This window comes from Hypanus sabinus, unplaced genomic scaffold (genome assembly GCF_030144855.1).
Source record: "Hypanus sabinus isolate sHypSab1 unplaced genomic scaffold, sHypSab1.hap1 scaffold_1101, whole genome shotgun sequence".
Taxonomy (NCBI): Eukaryota; Metazoa; Chordata; class Chondrichthyes; order Myliobatiformes; family Dasyatidae; genus Hypanus; species Hypanus sabinus.
The window spans coordinates 54,530-76,276 of NW_026779158.1; the positions used below are offsets into that span (position 1 = coordinate 54,530).

A 21,747-nucleotide genomic window follows, 5' to 3' on the forward strand; every position below is an offset into this window, starting at 1 on the left:
CAGGTCCTCCGCAATCATATCGGTCAGTCTAATCTCCCCCGGCCCCATCATCTCATACAGAACAGCCCCACAATAGCTCATTGAAGGACTATCTATCACGCCTTTTCAGAATGGCAGGCAGTGACTACCGGGGTACCGCAAGGCTCATTGCTGGGAACACCAGCTGTTTACGAAACATATTAATGATTTGGACGAGGGAATTAAATGCAGCATCTCCAAGTTTGCGGATGTCACGAAGCTGGGAGGCGGTATTAGCTGTGAGGAGGATGCTAATGTAACCCCTTGGGTCACGTCAGGCTCGCTCACACACGTTCTCGTCTAGGGGGAGCAGCCTTCGGCCCCGCCATACTGGGTAATCAGCTGGTGTGGATGCTGTGTGATGTCCCCGCCTCGCACAAAAACAGACAGTACAGCATATGCGATTAAATGAGTATAAATTATAAAGGTTTCTATAACTAAGTGATTAATAACGATACAGTATATATGAAGAGAAAAGATAAAGAAAAGGCGCCAAACTTATCAAAGTCCAAACCATTTCGTGCACAAAATTTGGAGCTCAATTACTGGAGTCTTCTGGCCACCAATCAATCCCCTCCGAACTCCTCGACTCGCAGCTCAGGACCCTCCGAATGGTCAACAAAGCACATCTAGCTTCATCCCCCCCTCCTCGGAGTACCTCCCGGCCTCGGACCCCGCTTGGGGTCCGTTCCTCGACCAGCTTACAGCATTGCGTCCTATCTCTCTACCCCCTCGCGCCGATCTCCCCAAAAGCACGCCAACAAATTCTTACAGACTCAGAAGAAAGAACATTAATCCTCATTTGGTTTACAAAGGAATATTATTCTCCCAGAACTCTCTCACAACAAAGAAACATTCCTGCTAGTTAACAAAACAAAAGAAGCCATTTTGATTACATATACAGTAACAAAGAAAAAAAAGAAAAAAATCCCTTTACACTCTCCCTCCACCAAATAAAAGTCATGTCCTCATGACTACTAAATAACTCGCCACCTTTCCTGCCGACACACCGTAACCCAAGCACAAACAGTGACATCTCCTCCCCACACAGTAGACCTCACGCCCTGTTCCTCAGGCGCTACTTAGGCCAACTATCTGGGAGTTCCCTAACCCTTCTGAGGCCTCCGTACCCCCTCACCTAAACCCTTCAGGCTCGGACACAACTGGGAATACCTTGGGCCCACTACCAACTCCTCTCTCAACCTCTCACTCATGCCCCACACTGCACACAGCTAACCCTCCCCGCTACACCTGACTCAATGGGAGAAGGGCCAAAGGTCTCTTCCTCAATCGAGGGAAAGTCAGCAAAAGGCAGCATGTACCACACATCCAGCTCATTATCCATTGAATCTGTATTCTTCCTCATTTCTGCGATCGGTAGCTGCTGTTTCATCTTCTCCAAACGGAAGCACGTGGCCTGCACTGCTCCCGCAGTCTCATCAGCCTCCTGTTCAGTATTCACTGCACTTCTCTCCAGCTTTTTCTTCCTCATGACTTCTTCCAGATCAACCTTCAGGTTTTGCACTTCATTTGAACTGTTGATTGTCATCTTCAGGTTCCCTTCAGGCATCCGCTTCTCTTTTCTGAGATTTGTCTGTAATTTCTTCACCTCCGCAAACTCTTTCCTGGTTCTCAGTTTGCTATTGCCCTCAGTCAGACAACATTCTTCATTCTCTCCAACTTGTAACTCTTCCGAACAGTTCCAGATTACTTTCTCCAGTCCCTCCGTCTTCATTTCAAACTTGATTCTGTAGAGACAGTCACTCACGAGCTGCGACCTTCACCAGCCTTGGCACGTGTTCAGAAAACACTTTAACTCGGTAGTTCTCAGCTGCTCCTGCAACGACCTCACTTCATATTCTCCTGAGGCAAATCCAAATACCAAGTGATCATCCACATACACCAAAACTCCAACTGCCTCCACATCCCCTATGGTCTTCCAACTGCCCCACAGGAAGGTTGCAAGGACCCCATATATACCCTGTGGCATCTTTTCCGTCCCGAAGACTCCTAGGTAATTTATAACGGCTGTCTTCTCCTTGTCGGTCGCACTCTTCGGGATCTGGCAACATCCACTCCACAGATCCAGCACCTTAAACCACGTCGCACCACTCAAACAGGCCGTCGCCTCTTCGGCCGTCAGGGCCATATTCTGGTCTGACAGTGCGCCTCTTCAGCGCACTATAATCCACACACACGCTGCCTAAGGCTTCCACGGCTTCAGGGGCCAGTCGCCGCAACCTCTCTCTCTCCGAGATGTCTTCAGCAGTCAACTCCCCTCCCTCGTGGTATTTTGCAGTGTCCACTAAGAGGGTCTCACCCTCAGATACTTCCCCCAGGCCGTACCACCACAGGCTCTTGTTTGAATTCGGTATTGGCCCAGTGCTGCTACACACGTCCGTACAAGCAGCTCGAAACTCTGGGTGCATCGACAATGCCTCCAAACAGCGCTCACCCGCCTCCTCCGGGCAGGCTCCCAAGCGCACCGGCAGGATATTGGTTCTGTCTAGAACAGAAACGCTGCCCGTCTCAACAGGGTCCGGACACATCAGCATTAACGATTCATGAACCTCAGTCACCTCCACTTTTGCCTCCAAGAACTCCATTTTCACTGACCAACAACCGTCGTCTGGATAATCACAGGCACTGGTGCCCCGAATCTCCAGTGCCCTCAGTGTCGTCAAGGGTCAATGCTTCCAATAACGGTTAGAAAAATAACTGTACAACAGATTAACAGGCGCCGCTGTGCCGATGATGGCTTTAACTTGATTTCCATCCATCCGTAACAACACCTGTGCGCGTGGCCCCTCCAAGCCTTCAGGAATAGGGTCTGCTCCTTTCGGGGGTTACTTTGTACATTGCTGGGAACGTGCTCCCCCAGAGAGCTCAAGTCGTTCCCCCACTGGGCCTCCTCTAAGTTTCCCGACACCTCTCGAATCAACGGAAATCCTGAACCCCTTGGCACCACAAGCAATTTATCTGCCTCCCCTAGGCAAAAGGGATACCCGAAAAACTTTCCACCAATCTCCTGCCAGAGAGATGATAAGCCCCCCAGCTACGGCATTTGAATTCCAGTCGAACCACACGCATTTTCCCACACTTTCCCAGAACTGGCAGCGGTCACTTCGAGGTAATTGAGCCCGACAGTTCTCACAAAGTCACCAGCCCGCCTACTCAACCTTTCAACCAATCCCTGTCACTTTTCCTCAGCCAAGCACTGCCACTCACCCAACAAATGAGGGGTCCGCTCCCACCACGCCACCGCCCCTTCAGGCTGGACATTATTCCAACAACCGGGCGGAGTCACCACTGCTGAAACATCCCAACCTGTCACTCCTCACTCTCCAAACCTTACGGACAGCCCATAGTCCAACCACCATTTCGTCAGCACTAGTCGGAACTCGAACAACGACCTCCAGGCTACCAGCAGCAGCCACCCCACCTAACACACACGCAGTGATAACCAGCAATCGCACACCCACAAAGGCACACCAGCTCTTCGCCGCAGACACAATTTAAAGAGGGTGATCACACATCTTCCACAGAAATCAACCCCGGACGAGCACCCCACAATCTAAACCCCTGGGTCACCTGAGATTCTCTCACACCCGTTCTCGTCTAGGGGGAGCAGCCTTCGGCCCCGCCAAACTGGGTAATCAGCTGGTGTGGATGCTGTGTGATGTCCCCGCCTCGCCCAAAAGCAGTCAGTACACCATATGCGATTAAATGAGTACAATTTATAAAGCTTACTATAACTAAGTGATTAATAACGATACAGTATATATGAAGAGAAAAAATAAAGAAAAGGCGCCAAACTTATCAAAGTCCAAACCACTTCGTGCACAAAAGTTGGAGCTCAATTACTGAAGTCTTCTGGCCACCATTCAATCCCCTCCGAACTCCTCGACTCGCAGCTCAGGACCCTCCGAATGGTCAACCAAGCACATCTAGCTTCATCCCCCCACCCCCTCCTCGGAGTACCTCCCGGCCTCGGACCCCCGCTTGGGGTCCAATCCTCGCCGGCTTACAGCATTGCGTCCTATCTCTCGACCCCCTCGCGCCGATCTCCCCAAAAGCCCGCCAACAAAAGCTTACAGACTCAGAAGAAAGAAAATGAATCCCCATTTTGTTTACAAAGGAAGACAAATCTCCCAGCACTCTCTCACAACAAAGAAGCATTGCTGCTAGTTAACAAAACAAAAGAAGCCCTTTTGATTACATACACAGTAACAAAGAGAAAAAAAACCCTTTACACTAAGAGCATGCAGGGTGATTTGGATAGGTTAGGTGAGTGGGCAAATTCATGGCAGATGCAATTTAATGTGGATGAATGTGAGTTTATCTACTTTGGTTGCAAGAACAGGAAAACAGATTATTATCTGAACGGTGACCGATTAGTAAAAGGGGAGGTGCAACGAGACCCGGGTGTCATTATACAACAATCATTGAAGGTGGACATGCAGGTACAGCAGGCGCTGAAAAAGGAAAATGGTATGTTGCCATTCATAGCAAAAGGATTTCAGTACAGGAACAGGGAATTTCTACTGCAGTTGTATAAGGCCTTGGTGAGACCGCACCTGGAGTATTGTGCAAACACGAGGAAATCTGCAGATGTTGGAAATTGAAACAACACACAAAAAATGCTGGTAGAATACAGCAGGCTAGGCAGCACCTATAGGGAAAAGCGTTGTCGACGTTTCGTGCCGAGACCCTTCGTCAGGACTAACCGAAATGAAAGATAGTAAGTGATTTGAAAGTAGTAGGTGGAGGGGGAAATGCGAAATGATACGAGAAGACTCTATCTGTTCCGCCGCCACCACTGTCGCCTGCAGCCTATTCAAAAAAGAAAACTTACACCTGACATCTCCTCTGTACACACTTCCAAGCACCATAAACGCAAGTCCTCTCGTCCAAGCGATTTCAGTCCTCGGAAAAAAAAAAAAGATCTGTCTATCCACACAATCAACGACTCACATTATCTTGTACACCTCTTTCAGGTCACCTCTCATCCTTCGTCCCTCCAGGAAGAAAAGTTTCAGTTCACTCAACCTATTCTCATCAGGCACGCACTCAAATCCAGTAAACATTCTTGTCAATCTCCTCTGCGCCCTTTGTATGGATTACACGTCTTTCCTATAGTGAGGCGTTCAGAACGGTGCACAGTACTCCAAGTGGGGTCTGATCAGGGTCCTATATAGCTGCAACATTACAACCCGGCTCCACGATTCCCTGATTCAATCCCACGATTGATGAAGGCCCATACACCATACGCCTTCTTAACCACATAGTCAACCCGTGCAGCTGCTTTGAGGTCAGACCCCCAGAATCCTCTGATTCTCCACAGTGCAAAGAGTCTTACCATTAATTCTATATTCTGTCATCGTATTTGACCGATCGAAATGAACCACTTCACACTTAACTTGGTTGAACTCCATTTGCCACTTCTCAGCCCGGTTTTGCATCCTATCAATGTTGCGCTGTATCCTGTGACTGCCCTCTAACTATCCACAAACAGTGTGTCAACAGCAAACTTACGAACCCATCCCTTCACATCTTCATCCAGTTCATTTCTAACAGTCAGGAAGAGTAAGAGACCCAAAAGGATATCCTGATGCACTCCACAGGGCCCTGACTTCCATTCAGAATATGTCCCGTCTGCAACCACACTTTGCCTTTCGCGGGCAAACCAGTTGTGTATCCAGAATGCAATATCCCCTTGGATCTCATTCTTCCTTACTTTCTCAGTAAGCCTTGCACGGGGTACCTTATAAAATGCTTTGCTGAAAATACATGTACACGACATCAACTGCTCTTCCTTATCAATGCGTTTATTCACATCCCCACAAAAATCCAATGTCTCGTAAGGCACGATTTGCCCTTTCCAAAGCCATGCTGACAACTCCTAAACAGGTTTTACCTCTCCAAATGTTCATAAATCTAGCCTCTTAGGATCTTCTCCAACCGCTGAGGTAAGACTCACTGGTTTATAATTTCCTGGGATATATTATCTGACTTTTTTGAATAAAGGAACAACGTCCGCAACCTTCCAATACTCGGTAACCTCTCACGTCTCCATTGATGATGCAAAGATCAACGCCAGAGCCTCAGCAATCTCTTCCCTCGCCTCCCACAGTAGCCTGGGGTCTATTCCGTCCGGTACCGGCGACATTTCCAATTCGATACTTTCCAAAAGATCCATTACATCCTCTTTCGTAACATCTACATGCTCATACTTTTCCGTCTGCTGCAAGTCATCATTACAATCACTAAGATATTGAAGTAAAGTATTCATTAAGTAGCTCCTATGGTGTTATTAAATATTTATTGTTATCTTATGGTCGTATGGTCTCTCCACAGCTGCGCAGGAACGGGAGTCGAAAGTGAAGAACGGAAATAGACCGTACCGTATGATCTGCCTACTCTGCCTAGTTACATCCGCCCTCATCGTGACAGTGACCGGTCTCTCGATCCATGGTGAGTGGAGCGGGCTCCGGGTGGAGTCAGACCAGAAAGCGAGTTGAATATATTCAGATTGTAAAACACAACCGTGAAATTAACACCGATGGAAGAAGACAGCATACATGAAGTTTAGAAAGCAAGGATGGGTCTACTGAGGGACATAGGGTAGCAAGAAAAGGGATGGGGCTGTGGAGAGAAAGAATGAAACAAAAGAAGGCCTTGGTGAGAAGGGTAAAGGAAAACTCCAAGATATTCTTGAATTATGTGAAGAACAAAAGAATGACGGGAGTGAAGGTAGGACTGCTTAGACATAATGGTGGGAATATGTCCCTGGAGACTGTGGAAGTTAGCGAAGTCCTCAATGAGTACTTATCTTCGGAATTCACCACTGAGAGGGACCTTGATGACGGTGAGGACAATATGAGAGAATTTAATGTTCTGGAGCATGGTGATATTAGGAGAGAGGAGCTGTTGTACTTGTTAAATACTTAAGGACGGATAAGTCACTGGGGCCTGACGGAATATTCCCCAGGCTGCTTCACGAGGAGAGAGAAGAGATTGCTGAGACTCTGGCTAGGATCGTTATGTTCTCGTTATCCACGGGAATGGTACCGGAGGATTGGAGGGATGCGAATGTTGCCCCATGTTTTAAAACATTAGAGGGATAGTCCGGGTAATTATTGACCAATGAGATTTACGTCTGTATTGAGAAAACTGTTGGAAAAGATTCTTACAGATAGAATCTATGGGCATTTAGAGAATCATGGTCTGAACATGAAAAGTCAGCATGGCTTTGTGAAGGGCAGATCGGATCTAACAAGCCTGATTGGATTTTTGAGGAGGTGATCAGGCATATAGATGAGGGTAGTGCAGTGGGTGTGATATACATGGAATTTAGTTCAGCATTTGACAAAGTTCCACGAGGTAGAGCTTATTTAGAAAGTCAGTAGCCATGTGGTCCAGCGTAGCTTGGCCATGTGGATTCGGAATCGGCTTCCATGGAGAGTGTCGTGTTGGAGGGAGTGCATTCTGATTTGAGGGCCGTGACTAGTGGTGTTCCAGAAGGATCGGTTCTAGTACTAATTTTCGTGATTTTATTAACGACATCGATGTGGGGGTGGAAGTGTTGGTTGGCAAGTTTGCAGACGACACAAGCGTCGGTGTAGATACTCTAGAGGACTGTCGAAGATTTCAGAGAGACATTGATAGGATGCAGAAGTGGGCTGACCAGTGGCAGATGGAGTTCAACCCGGAAAGCGTGAGGTTGTACACTTTGGAAGGACAAATTCCAAGGCAGAGTACAAAATAAATGCAGGATACTTGGTAGAGTGCAGGAGCAGAGGGAGCTGGGGGGACATGTCCACAAATCACTGAAAGACACCTCACAGGTAGACAGGGTAGTTAAGAACGCTTATAGTTGTTAGCTTTCATAAGTCGAGAGATAGAATTTAAGAGACGCAATGTAATGATGCAGCTCCATAAAACTTAAGGTTGGCCACACGATGAATGCTGTGCCCAAATCCGGTCGCCTCACTATAGGAAGGATGCGGAAGCTTTGGAAAGGGTACAGATGAGATTTACCAGTATGCTGCCTGGTTTAGAGAGTGTGCATTATGATCAGAGATTAAGGGAGATAAGGCTTTACCCTTTGGAGAGAAGGAGGAAAAGAGTAGGTATGATGGAGGTATGCAAGATATGAAGAGGAATATCTAAATTGGACAGCCAGCGCCTCTTCCTCAGGCCACCACAGATCAATACAAGAGGACATGGCTTGAATGTAAGGGGTGGGATGTTCAAGGGTGATACTATAGGAATGTTTTTTACAGAGTGGTTGGTGCGTGGACTGCACTCCCTGAGTCAGTGGTGGAGGCAGATACAATAGTGAAATTTAAGAGACTACTAGACAGGTGTATGGATGTGTTTGATGTGGTGGTTTGTATGGGAGGCAGTGTTTAAGGGGTCGGCACAACATTGTGAGACGAAGTGCTTGAACTGTGCTGTACTATTCTATGTTCCATACCACGGACACACCACAAACCGTAATAAAAAACGGCCTATACCGTAACATAATCAAAACCCATGCTGAAACAGACACGCCATTCACCATCACATCAACAATGCTGTTACGATGCACGGCCACGATCTTCAACAAGACGCACATGCACTCCTGACCGCGACACTGACACGACCATCGCCGTGACACATGTTACTGATAAACTGCTCAAGCGAAACCGACAGAAAACTTACAGTGACACCGACACGCTCATCACTGTGACACTGAGGTACGGTACACCGTGACGTGATCCTCTCTGCACCGCATCTTGACAAAGATTCAAACGTCACTGTAACACCCCTTACCGCGACAGTATCTCCCCTCAACATAACACCGATGTACCGCTCACTGAGGCAATTACCCTCAACTCACCCTGACACAGGTAAACCTCTTAACAGGTACCGACAGCTGAATTCACAATGACACAATGACATCGACATAGAACTCTCCGGTGCACCGACACACATCTCAGCGTGTCAGTCTCACACACACCGTGGTAAAGACATAACATTCTCTTTGCGACCAACACACCCCACGCCAGGATACCGTGACACGTCATTGTTACCCGGTACACCTCCCGTCGGTGCACAGAAACTCCTATCACAGTGATACCGACACGTTCCTCACTGCAACTCGGACATGCCCCGCACGATACCGACGCAGACACCCATAGTAGAAACAAAACATTCACTGTGACATTGATTTTCCCCCAAGGTGGCGCCGACGCCACTCACTGTGCCCAAAAGAAATGCTTCACTGTGACACCCTTCACCGTGACACCAACACAACACTCTCTGTGAACGGTTGGGTAGCTTGATGCTAACTCACGTACAGGCTAAACATCCTTCACCATCTCTCTCAGTGTCACAGATCCGTCACCAGGTCACTGAGATGGAAACGAAGTACAGATCTATCAACGAAACCAAGGCTCAAATCTGTGAATTGTTGACCAGCAGAAGAGGTGAGGCATCATCCCCCTCTTTCACCCGCTCCTCATCACAGGGCAGGCATGGAGAGAGGAAGCGTCACTCTGTGCTTGACATTGGGAGTGTGTGAAGAGATGGTATGAAGGCTTTCACTCTATGTTTGACCCAGTTTTTGTGTGATGGGGCTGCATGGAAGAAGTTTCTCTCTGTCTCTGAATCCAGGAGAGAGTGATGGGACGGTGTGGAGGCAGATTCACTCTTTGTCTGACCCACGGAGTGTGTGATGGGACCGCTCTGAGAGAGCTTCACTCTGTGACTCGCCAGGAAGTGTGTCATGGGACATAAGCAGAGAGGGTCAAACTGTATTGAACTCGTGAATGTGTGACGGGACCGTGTGGAGGCAGCTTCTCTCTGTGTCTGACACTTTGTTCTGTGGTGTTGAGAAGCTGTAGAGGGAGAATCACTCTTTCTCTGAGAGAATGGGAGAGTTTTAAAAGCGAGCAGATTGAGAGGGGGATGCTATTTCTTTGGCAGATTGGACGGGGCCCGACTACGCATGCGCGTGAAAGTCGGCCTCTGAAGCAGCGAGAGGGTTTCAAAAACGAACAGATTAACGGTGCGGGTACCAGAGTAGTGGGAGACAGAGTAGGAAGGGTTTGGCTCGAGAGGCTTCGGCGAGCAGAGACCGAGGACGAGCTTGCTCCCAGTGAGGTAAGGCCTGGTAAGCTACTTTAATCTAATTCGCTTAGAAATAGGTAACGGAGGCAGCAGTTAGCGCAGTCGAAATTGTCCCTGATGACTCCACCCGCAAAAGGTGCATCCAGCTGCAACTCCTGACAACCTGTGTTAGGGATCTGAAGCTGGAGCTGGATAAACTTCAGGTCATTCGTGAAGCAGGGGCAGAAATAGACAGGAGTTTCTGGGGAGATAGCCAGCCCTAAGAGTCAAGAGACAGGTTGCTGGGCGACCGCAGAACATCCCAGTTGCCGTTCCCATCAACAATAAGTACACCGTTTTGGATAATGTTGGTGGGGACAACCTGCCAGGGACATGTTACGTTGGTCACGTCTCTGGAAAGAAACGAGGCCCCGAGCTCAGAAAGGGAGGAACGAAAAGAGGAGAGCAGTAAAGGTAGGGAATTCAACAGTTAGGGCGCAGATAAGAGGTTCTGTGTCAGAGATTGAGAATCTCGGATGGTCTGTTGCCTCCTTGGTGCCAGGGACCGTGATGTCTCGGAACGAGTTCTCAGCATTCTCAAGAGGGAGGGTGAACACTCAGATGCCGTGGACCATGTGGGGATCAATGTCGTGGATAGGAAGAAGGAGGAGGTTCTGCACAGAGAGGTAATGAGAGAACTGCTAGTGCACGGAGCAAAGCCAGATTTAACATATAAAGAAGCTTTGAGGAAAGAGAAGCAGAATAAAGGGTATCAAGGCAGTAAGGTAGAAGGGCTAAAGTGCGTCTCTTCAATGCCAGAAGCGACTGGAACGAAGGTGATGAACTGAGAGCTTGGATACGTACATGGAATTACGATGTTGTGCCGATTTCAGAGACGGCTGGCACCAGGGCAGGATTGGATTCTCAATATTCATGGATTTCAGTGGTTTAAAAGGGATAGAGAGGGGGAAATGAGGAGAAGGAGCGGCTTTAATGGTCTGGAATAACACTACGGCTACAGAAAGGGTGGTTAATGCAGCAGGATCCTCCTTTCAATCTGTGTGGGTGGATGTCAGGTGCAGGAAGGGAGCAGTTACTCTACTGGGGGTATTCTATCGACATCTTGTAGCGTCAGAGGCATCCAGGAACAGACTGGATGGCATATTTAGGAAAGGTGTAAAAATAACCGGGTCGTTATCGTGGATAACTTTAACTTCCCTAAAATTGATTGGCACCTGATTAGTTCCAATGGTTTAGATGTTGCAGAGTTTGTTAAGTGTGTCCAGGACGGATTCCTGTCACAGTATTTTGATAGTCCGACTAGGGGGAATGCCATATTGGATCTAGTATTAGGGAACCAACCGGTTCAGGCCACAGATCTTAGTGAGTGAGCATCCGGAGGACAGTGTCCAACACTCCCTGGCCTTTAGGAGTATCATGGGAAATGATAGAATCGGAGAGGACGGGAATTTTTTAATTGGGGAAGGTCAAAAATAAAAGGCTCTAAAGCTTGAACTTGCGGGTGGGGATTGGGACGACCTATTTACAGGGAAATGTAACATGGACATGTGTTTGATGTTTAGGGATCTCTGGCAGGATTTTACGGATACATTTGTCCCCGTGAAGAAGATAAAGAATGGTCGTCTGAAGTAATCATGGGTGATAAGTGAGGTGGAAAATCTAGTCAGTCGGAAGAGGGCAGCATACTTGCTTAGGAAGCAAGGATCAGATGGGGCTATTGAGGAATATAGGATAGCAAGAAACGAGCTTAAGAAGGGGCTGAGGAGAGCAGGAAGGGGGCATGAGAAGGCCTTGGCGAGTAGGGTAAGGTAAAGCCCCAAGGCATTCTTCAATTATGTGAAGAACAAAAGGGTGATTGGTGTGAAGGTAGCACCGAATAGAGATAAAGCTGGGAAGTTGTGGAAATGAAGAAGTTCCTCACTGAATACTTCTCTTCGGTATTCACCAATGAGAGGGAACCTAATGACAGTGTGGACAATATGAGCGAGGATGAAGCTCCGGAGCATTGCTGATATTAAGGGAGAGGAGGTGCTGGAGTTCTTGAAGTATAATAGGACGGATAAGTCCCAGGGACCTTACAGAATAGTCCCCATGCTGCTCCACGAGGCAAGGGAAGAGATTGCTGAGACTGGCTCGAATCGTTCTGTCCTCGTTGTCCGCTGGAATAGCACCGGTGAATTGGAGGGAGGTGAATGTTGTGCGTTGTTCAAGAAAGGTAGTAGGTATAGTCCAGGTATTTATAGGCCTTACGTCTGCGGTGTGAAAGATGTTGGAAAAGATTCTTAGAGATAGGATAACAGGCATTTGGAGAGTCATAGTCTGATCAGGGACAGTCAGCATGGCTTTGTAAAGGGCAGATCGTGTCTGGGAACCGTGTCGAGTTCTTTGACGAGGTGACCAGGCATACAGATGAGGTTAGGGTAGTGGCTGTGATCTATATGGATTTTAGTAAGGCATTTGATAGGTTTCCAGACGATAGACTTATTCAGGAAGTCAGAAGGCATGTGATCCCAGGAGGTTTGGTTTGCCTGCAGAAAGCTATGTGCCGTGACCCAGGGGGTTTATTCCGGTTGGAAGTTGCGACCACTGGTGTTCCAAGAGGATCGGTTCTGGGACCACTACTGTTCGTGTATTTTATTAACGACCTTGATGTGGGGGGTAGAAGGGTGGGTTGGCAAGTTTGCAGACGACACAATTGTTGGTGGGGTTGTACATAGTTTAGCGGATTGTTGAAGATTGCAGAGAGACATTGATAGGTTCCAGGAATGTTCTTAGAAGTGGCAGATGGAGTTCAACCCATAGAAGTGTGAGGTGATACACTTTGGAAGGAGAAACACCATGGCAGAATACAAAGTATAAGGCAGTATACTTGGTAGTGTGGAGGAGCAGAGAGATCTGGGTGTACAAATCCACATATCCCTGAAAGTTGCCTCACAGGTAGATAGAGTATTTAAGAAAGCTTATGGAGTGTTCATAATCCAAGGGATAGTGTTTTTAGAGTCGCGAGGGAATGATGCAACTCTGTAAAACCCTGGTTAGGCCGCACTTGGAAAGCTGTGTCCAGTCTGGTTGCCTCACTATAGGAATGATGCGGAAGCATTGGAAAGGCAACAGAGGAAATTTACTAGGATGCTGCCTGGCTTAGAGAGTATGCGTTATGAACAGAGATTACGGCAGCTGGGGCTTTACTGTTTGCAGAAAGAAGGAGGATGAGAGGAGACATGATAGAGGTATACAAGATATTAAGAAGAATAGATAGCGTGGTCAACCAGCGCCTCTTCCCCAGGGCACAACTGCTTAGTACAAGAGGACATGGCTTTAAGGTACGGGGAGGGAAGTTCAAGGGGGATATTAGAGGAAGGTTTTTTACTAAGAGAGTGGTTGTTGCGTGGAATGCACTGCCTGAGTCAGTGCTGGAGGCAGAAACACTAGTGAAATTTAAGACACTACTAGATAGGTATATAGAAGAATTTAAGTTGGGGGATATATGGCAGACAGGGTTTAAGAGGCGGTACAGCATGGAGGGCCGAAGGACCTGTTCTGTGCTGTACTAATCTATGTTTTATATCTGCGTCTATCTGACGTGTGCACTCAGGTATTTTCATCCGGGAGTGCGTGATGGATGGTGTGGAGGGATATTCACTGTGCCTGCTATTGTTAATGCGCCATGGGACGATGTTGGGGGTGGGGAATTTCTCTTTGTGCCTGACCTCAGGTGAACGTGTTGGGACCGCATGGCGTGAAACTCACTCTGTGCGTCACTCCGGATGTGTGTGATAGAAAAATGTGCAGAGAGATTCACTCTGTGTCTCACTGTTCCTTGATCGTGATTTCAAGAGCAAACCTGTTCCGAGAATTGTATCACAATTAAAGACCGGTGTTATTACGTTTCCACGTTTGTCACAGCACCAGATGGTCCGACAGTAACACAGGAATCAAAACACACCCTCGGGGTCAGACACAGAGTGAAAACGCACAATACCCTCCCGTCACACACTCCAGGGATCAAATAGAGAGCGAATCTCCCTCCACTCTGTCCCATCACACACTCCCGGGGTCAGACACAGACTGAATCTCCCCTGACACCGTCCCATCACACACACTTGGGATCAGACAGAGAGTGAATCTCCCTCCACACCGTCCCATCACTCACTCCCGGGGTCCGACACAGAGCAAATCTCCCTCCACACCGTCCCATCACATACTCCCGGGATCAGACACAGAGTGAATTTCCCTCCACACCGTCCTATCACGCACTCCCGGGGTCAAAAACGGAGTGAAGCACCCTCCACACCATGAGCACACACACTCCAGGGGTCAGACACAGAATGAATCTCCCTCCGCACCGTCCAATCACACACTCCCGACAGATCTCCCACCGCCAGGCCGAGGCAGGAGTGAGCTGATAGGTAATTGGAGGAGGAGGCATAGTGAACATGGGTTAAGGGAAGTGCGGGGAGGGGGTAATTACCGGAAGTTGGACAATTCAATGTAGCTTCATCCTGTGTCTGACCCTGGAAAATGTGAACGGACAATGTGGAAATAGCGTCTCTTACTGTCTGATCTCGGGAGTGTGTGATGCCGCAGGTCGGATACTGAATTGCTACACTTTGCGTCTGACTCTGACTGTGGGAAGAGATGATGCCGAAAGACAACTAGAATGAGTGACGTGACTGTGCGGAGTGAGTTTCGGTCTGCGTTCTATCCAAGAAGAGTGTGATAAGATGGTGTGGATGGAGATTTATTTAGTGTCAGACCCCAGGAGTGTACGAGGGGACGCTGTGGAGGCAGCCTCACACTCTGTCTGCCCACAGGTGTGTGTGTTTGGACAGTGTGGAGGGAGTTTAACTTTTTCTGATCCCAGCTGATGCAACGGGATTTATGGAAGGAGATTCACGGTTTGTTGTTCCTGACTTGCAGAGACAACGTGTCCCCAGGAATGGATCAAAAATGAAGACCGTTGTTATTTCATGTCCACGTTTGGAACATCTTATGATGGAGCGAGGCACAATTGTTCGGAACTTGATACAAGGCTCCTCGAAATAAATTCAAACAAGGAAAAGGTATGTCTTACCGCGAGAAGAGGTGTCAACAATCTAGAGGTCGCGGGGTGAGACAGACAGTGAATCTCCCTACACCCAATACCACCACACACTCCAGATGTGTGACACAGAGTGAATTTCCCTACACACATTCCCACCACGCACTCCAGGTGTGAGACTCAGAATGAAGTTCCTTCCACACCGTCCCACCACTCACTCCCCGGGTCAGACACAGAGTGAATCTCCCTCCACACCGTCCCATCTACATTCTCCCGTGGTCAGACACAGAGTGAATCTCCCTCCACACCGTGCCATCTACATTCTCCCGTGGTCAGACACAGAGTGAATCTCGCTCCACACCGTCCCATCATACACTCCCGGGGTCAGACACAGCGTGAATCTCCCTCCACACCGTCCCATCGCACACTCCCGGGGTCAGATACAGAGTGACTCTCCCTCCACACCTTCCCATCACACACTCCCCGGCTCAGACACAGAGTGAATCGCCCTGCACACCGTCCCAGCACACATTCCCGGGGTCAGACACAGAGTGAATCTCCCTCCAAACCGACCCACCACACACTCCCGGGGTCAGACACAGAGTGAATCTCCCTCCAAACCGACCCACCACACACTCCCGGGGTCAAACAAAGAGTGAAACTCGCACCATAGTCCAAAGCTCAGATACTGTGTTATTCCCTCTCTGTACCGTCCCTTCACATGGATATGCATTGTAAGAGTCTGGTTCTAAACATTAACTGGAGGGATTTAATTTCACAGAAGTTTGTTTCCAACGCTGTCGATCGATACGTAACATACTGGATTGGAAAATGCGCAGGCAGGTGAGGTTTGTACTGTTGCAGCTCTGTGGTGTGCAAGTGGGTCTGTGGGATTATTTTGAAGACTGAAACAAGGTCGTGGGGAGAGAGTCAGGCAGTGGGATTAGTTTGAGCTCTGACACACATCTGTGGGGAGACAGTGAGTCAGTGAGATTAGTTTGGAGAAATACAGGGTTGTGGAGAGAGTGAGACAGTGGGATTAGTTTGGAAACTGAAACGAGGACGTGGGGATAGAGTTGGGCAGTGGGATTTGTTTGAGTTCTGGCACAGTGTTAGCGGGACAGTGTGGTACAGCGGGATTAATTTCGGAGCTGATTCGGGATTGTAGGGAAGAACAGTGTAGTGGGATTCGTACGGCGATGGACCCGGAACTGAGGGGAGTGCGCGGGATCTTAGGATAAATTTAGAGTCTGACAAGGGGCTGTGGAGAGAGGCGCAGAGTACTGGGATGAGTTTGGCGACTGTCTCCGGTTGTCTGCCTGATCTGTTTTGTCTCTGTTGAAATTTTCTAAACCTCTTCAACAGGAATGTGGCCTCTGATCTTGTGTACGAGTTAAGCTATGAAACGCCCACCTGCAGTAAGTGCGGATCGAGTTACCGTTACAGTTGCAAAAGTAAATTCAGATTCATCTGCGAGAAGACGGCATATTTATACCCGGATATTCCTGATGAGGTCCAAGGTTTCTGTCAACTGCCTCTCGGGCCGACTTCAATCAAGTGACATCACCCCACTTCTCTCCATTCAATCTACCTCACCCTCACTCCCCCATCCTTTCATCCCCTCCTACCCTCACTTCCCCTCCTTCCTACCACAGCCTCCGCTACTCGGATCCTCATTCTCCCCCCCCCACTGTCCCTCTCACCACCTAGACCACTCTTCTCCCCTTCCTGCCACGAACTACCCCACTCCCCCCATTTACTCCTCCTTCCTACCGATTCCTCTTCTCACTCTGCCCTTCTACTCACAAACTCATTCCGCTTCTCCCCATTTATCTCTGTCTCTTACCCCAGTCCCTGCCTCTCCTCTCTCCGTTCTCTCCACCCACTCCCACGTCAATGCTGTGCATACAAGCTCTCGATGCCCCAACCAAGGGGAAAAAGGCTGTGTATTCACCCTATCTGTGCCTCCCCTGTCTTTTTACCCACTCTCCAAGGAACAAAGTCCCAACCTTCTTGTCTATTCTCCATAACTCACACCCTCGAGTCCCGGCACCATCCTCGTAAATCTCCCTCTGCGCTCCTTCCATCTCAGTGGCACCTTTCCTGCAGGAGGGCGACCAGAGCTGAACACCGCCCTCCAAGCGCGGCCTCACCGACCTTTCCTGCAACTACAACGTGAATTCAGTGCGGTGCAAAGATGTAAAAATAACGTAAATCGGGGAAGTTAATAAATACTGCAAAATGAGGAGAATACCGAAGGAGTGTTTAAGTGTTCAGGGAGCGTTCGCAATCTGATGGCGGAGGGGAAACAACTGTTTGTAAATTGTTGGGTTTACAGGCGCCTGTCCCCCCTCCCCGTTGGTACCGATGAGCACAGGGTTTTTCCAGGCTGGAGGGGGTCCTCGCTGATGGATGCGGTCTTCCCGAGGCATTCCTTCTTGAACATGTCCTCGATGGAGGGGAGGTTTGTGCCCGTGATGGGGTTGGCTGAGCCTGGAGCCCTCTGCAGCCTCTGGCGACCCTCTGCGTTGCAGCATCGCACCAGGCGGCGATGCGACAAGTCAGAACGCTCTCCACAGTACATCCGGAGAAATTCCCGAGTCCTCAATGACCGACCACATCCCCTCAAACTCCTAACGCCCTAATACGTTTTGTACCGAGAGAGATATAACCATAAAACCATATAACAATTACAGCACGGAAACAGGCCATCTCAGCCCTTCTATTCCATACCGAACGCTTACTCTCACCGAGTCCCACCGACTTGCTCTCAGCCCATTACCCTCCATTTCTTTCCTGTCCATATTGTCATTTATTTAAATGTCGATATCGAACCTGCCTATACCATTTCTACTGGAAGCTCGTTCCACACAGCTACCACTCTGTCAGTATAGAAATTTCCCCTCTTGTTGCCCCTACACTTTTGCCCCCTAACTTTCAACTCATGCCCCCGTTTGAATTTCCCCTACTCTCAATGGAAAAAGCCTATCCGCATCAGCTCTATCTATCCCTCTCATAATTTTAAATGCCTCTATCAAGTCCCCCCTCAACCTTCTGCGCTCCAAAGTATAAAGACATAACTTGTTCAGCCTTTCTCTGTGACTTTGGTGCTGAAAGCCAGGTAACATTCTAGTAAATCTCCGGTGTACTCTCTCTATTTTCTTGACAACTTTCCTATAATTCGGTGATAAGAACTGTACACAAGACTACAAATTTGACCTCACAGGCATTGTATAATTTTAACAGTACATCCCAACTCCTACACTCAATGCACTGATTTATAAAGGCCAGCGTACCAAAAGTATTCTTCACCACCCTATCCACATGAGTTTCCAACTTCAGGGAACGATGCACCATTATTATTAGATCACCCTGTTCAACCGCATTCCTCAATGCCTTCCAATTTACCATATAGGTCCTATTTTGATTAGTCCCACAGACATGTAACACTCCACACTCATCAGCATTAAACTCCATCTGCCATCTTTCAGCCCTCTCTTCTATCTGGCTTCAATCCCTCTGCAAGCTTTGAAAAACTTCTTCACTTCCCACTATACCTCCAATCTTTGTATTATAAGCAATTTTTCTGATCCGATTTGCCATATTATCATTCAGATCATTGATATAGATGACAAATAACAATGGACCCGGCACTGATCCCTGTGGCCCACCACTAGTCACAGACCTCCACTCAGAGTAGCAATCCTCCACTACCACTCTCTGGCTTCTTCCATTGAGCCAATATCTAATCTAATTTACTACCTCTCTATGTATACCTAGCGATTGAATCTTCCTAACTAACCTCCCATGTGGGATATTGTCAACGGCCTTACTGAAGTTCATGTATACAATATCCTCTGCCTTCCCTCATCCACTTTCCTGGTAACTTCCTCGAAAAACTCTAATAGATTGGTTAAGCATGACCTAGCACGCTCAAAGCCATGCTGACATTTTCTAATAAGTCCCTGTCTATTCAAATACTTGTAGATCCTATCTCTTAGTATTCCTTCCAATAATTTACCGACTACCGCTGTCAAACTTACCGGGCTATAATTTCCTGGTTTACTTTTTGAGCCTTTTTTAAACAATGGAACCACATGAGCTATCCTCCAATCCTCTGGCACCTGACCCGTGGAGATTGACATTTCAAATATCTCTGACAGGGCCCCTGCAATTTCAACACTTGTCTCCCTCAAGGTCCGAAGGAATTCCCTGTCAGGTTCTGGGGATTTATCTGCTCTGATTTGCCTCAAGACAGAAAGCACCTACTCCTCTTTAATCCTGATAAGTTCCCTTGTACAGACACAGAGTGAAGCTCCCTCTTCCCCGTCAAATCACACACTCGCGTTTCCGACATCGGCTTCAGATCCTCCCTTCACAATCACATCATCAAACTCTATCCGAGGGGACTGTTGGCTGGCCTGGAATGTAGCCCCATGAGCATGGTCATGCATTGCTCATTCCTCATTCTGTTGTGACGCCTCTCAGCCTTCGCTGCTCCAGAGCAAAGAAGCAAAAAAATTCTGATCTCTGTTGACAGATTGTGCTATCGAGTCGTGGCAGCATCCTGGTAAATCCCTTCAGTATCATCTCCAAAGACACACACACTCTTCCTGTAACGGGGCGACCAGAAATGAATTAAGGAACTCGGAAACGTCAAGCCCAGTCCCAACTCCCATCTATTTTTGGACAGTTTCTCGGCAATCCAATCTTGTTCACTGAAGTCGCTCTCTCCTTCAACGCCTCCATCTATTCATGGTCTGGTCCTTTCCACTCGACACTGAGGCTGATCAGCGCTTCCGCTCCAACTTGCGATGAACAGCAGAAAACAGCCTGGCCCGTTCCACACTTGGCAGATCACTCCTGACCCCAATAAAGCTGGTCTTCCTCAAATTCGGAAACTAAACTCAACGTCACACTTATCCTTTTCCATAATGACCTTTTACCTAATGGCATCATCATCACGAGATGCAATGTGGTCCCCTACACAAACTTCTGTCCCTTGCCTTGTCCCATTCCGCAGTAGGAGATCAAGTATTGCACTCCCCCGATGGGACTTTATACGTACTGATTCGGGCAACTTTCTTCCAAACGCTTGACAAACTATCCGACTGTTCCTTTCACAGTATGGGACTCACAGTCAATACCTGTTAAAATCACCAAAGATCACAGCGATATGCTTCTTGCAACAGACTGCGACCTCTTACAGGTTTGTTCCTCTAAACTCCCAGGACTGTTGCCCCATGAATGAGTTCATTCCTTTTTATTCCTCAGCTCCACCCTTAAGTCCTCAAGTGGACGAGTTCTCCTTTCTGTCATAACTGACCATTGCCGTGCTATGTTTAACGACTAGTTCAATATAACTGTAGCCCTTGAATTATCCCCGTATTAGTACGTCTAAAACAGCAGATACCGGGACTGATGAACTAACGGTCCTGCCATTCCTGCAAACAACTCTCACTAATTGCTATAATATTATACTTCCAGGCGTTGGGCCCTGCCCTGACCTCATCTTCCTTTCGTACAATACTTCCTGCAACGAAATGGACGCATCTCAGAACATGAGTCCCAGCAGGCTCAACCTTTTCCTTCCTGACATTGTCTGAGGTCTGGACAACATCTGTACCAACAACCACTTCACTATCTGTTATCAGAATCTTGTTTCAGATTCCGACTGAAGTTTAATCCCACCACTCCCCCTGTCTAATGGCGAAACTCACGCCGGGATATTACTTCTACATCGGTTCTGGTGTAAACTGAGAGAGTTGCTCGCTGTCGGAGAAAATACAGGAGCGGTGTATTGCGGCCTCCAGGCAGCAGTCCGTGCTTCCCCCCAGTGTTCGCTCTGCAGAAGACAAGCTCTGTTGTGGTCGAATGCAGATTTGCATAAATGTATTTGCTTACATGTGAATGTATTTACAGTCTAAATTGTGTGATCGTATAAATACTGATATTCACCGTGTGCTTTCCATTTTACCTGATACATTTTTATTGATGCATGGTTGAATGACAATTAAACTCGGATTGGATTGAAACGCTCTCTTATGCACAGTTCTCACCTTCCATAGAATCCCCAGTGATTCAACTATCTGAAGCCCTCATTCCCACCCCAACACCTTAGCCACATGTTGATCTCAATTACCCTCCTATTTCTGGCGACACCAGCCCGTGCAGAACTCGGCCGCTCAGCCTCCCATTTGACATCGCTGAGGACCCACTCCGAGAGGTCGCGGGAGGCAGGAATCTCTATCCTGCACAGAAAGCCAGTTTTATGTTCCCCAAACCAGGAATCGCCGATAACCGCAGCTTGTTTCATCTCGCCGTCCCTTCTTAACCACAGAGACAAACTCGGTGCCAGAGACCGGAACTGTCAGACGTTCCTCTTCTCGGTCATTTCCACGCATCTCCCCCACCCAGACGTATACAAAGTGGGAAACCTGTTATTAAGCCGGTTGGACACAGGAGTACTCTACAGTGGGTCTAGCTGGTTAAACCCTTTCAACCTCCTGACAGTCACCCAGTTTCCTGTGAACTGCAAATGGGGTCTAACCCCCTCCCAATATGTCTCCCGA

The 21,747-nt window shown here is 48.2% G+C and overlaps 1 protein-coding gene across 1 annotated transcript in view; it reads left to right on the forward strand.

Moving 5' to 3' along the window:
* LOC132386343 (C-type lectin domain family 4 member A-like) overlaps positions 1–20,781 on the forward strand; it is a 43,996-nt gene extending 23,215 nt beyond the window's left edge. Inside the window, exons 7-12 of the mRNA XM_059958601.1 lie at positions 6,376–6,492; positions 9,393–9,491; positions 15,055–15,197; positions 15,957–16,018; positions 16,541–16,593; positions 20,663–20,781. Of these exons, the coding sequence (XP_059814584.1) occupies positions 6,376–6,492; positions 9,393–9,491; positions 15,055–15,197; positions 15,957–16,018; positions 16,541–16,593; positions 20,663–20,781 (593 nt within the window). The remainder of the gene's footprint in view (positions 1–6,375; positions 6,493–9,392; positions 9,492–15,054; positions 15,198–15,956; positions 16,019–16,540; positions 16,594–20,662) is intronic.
* Positions 20,782–21,747: the final 966 nt, after the last annotated feature.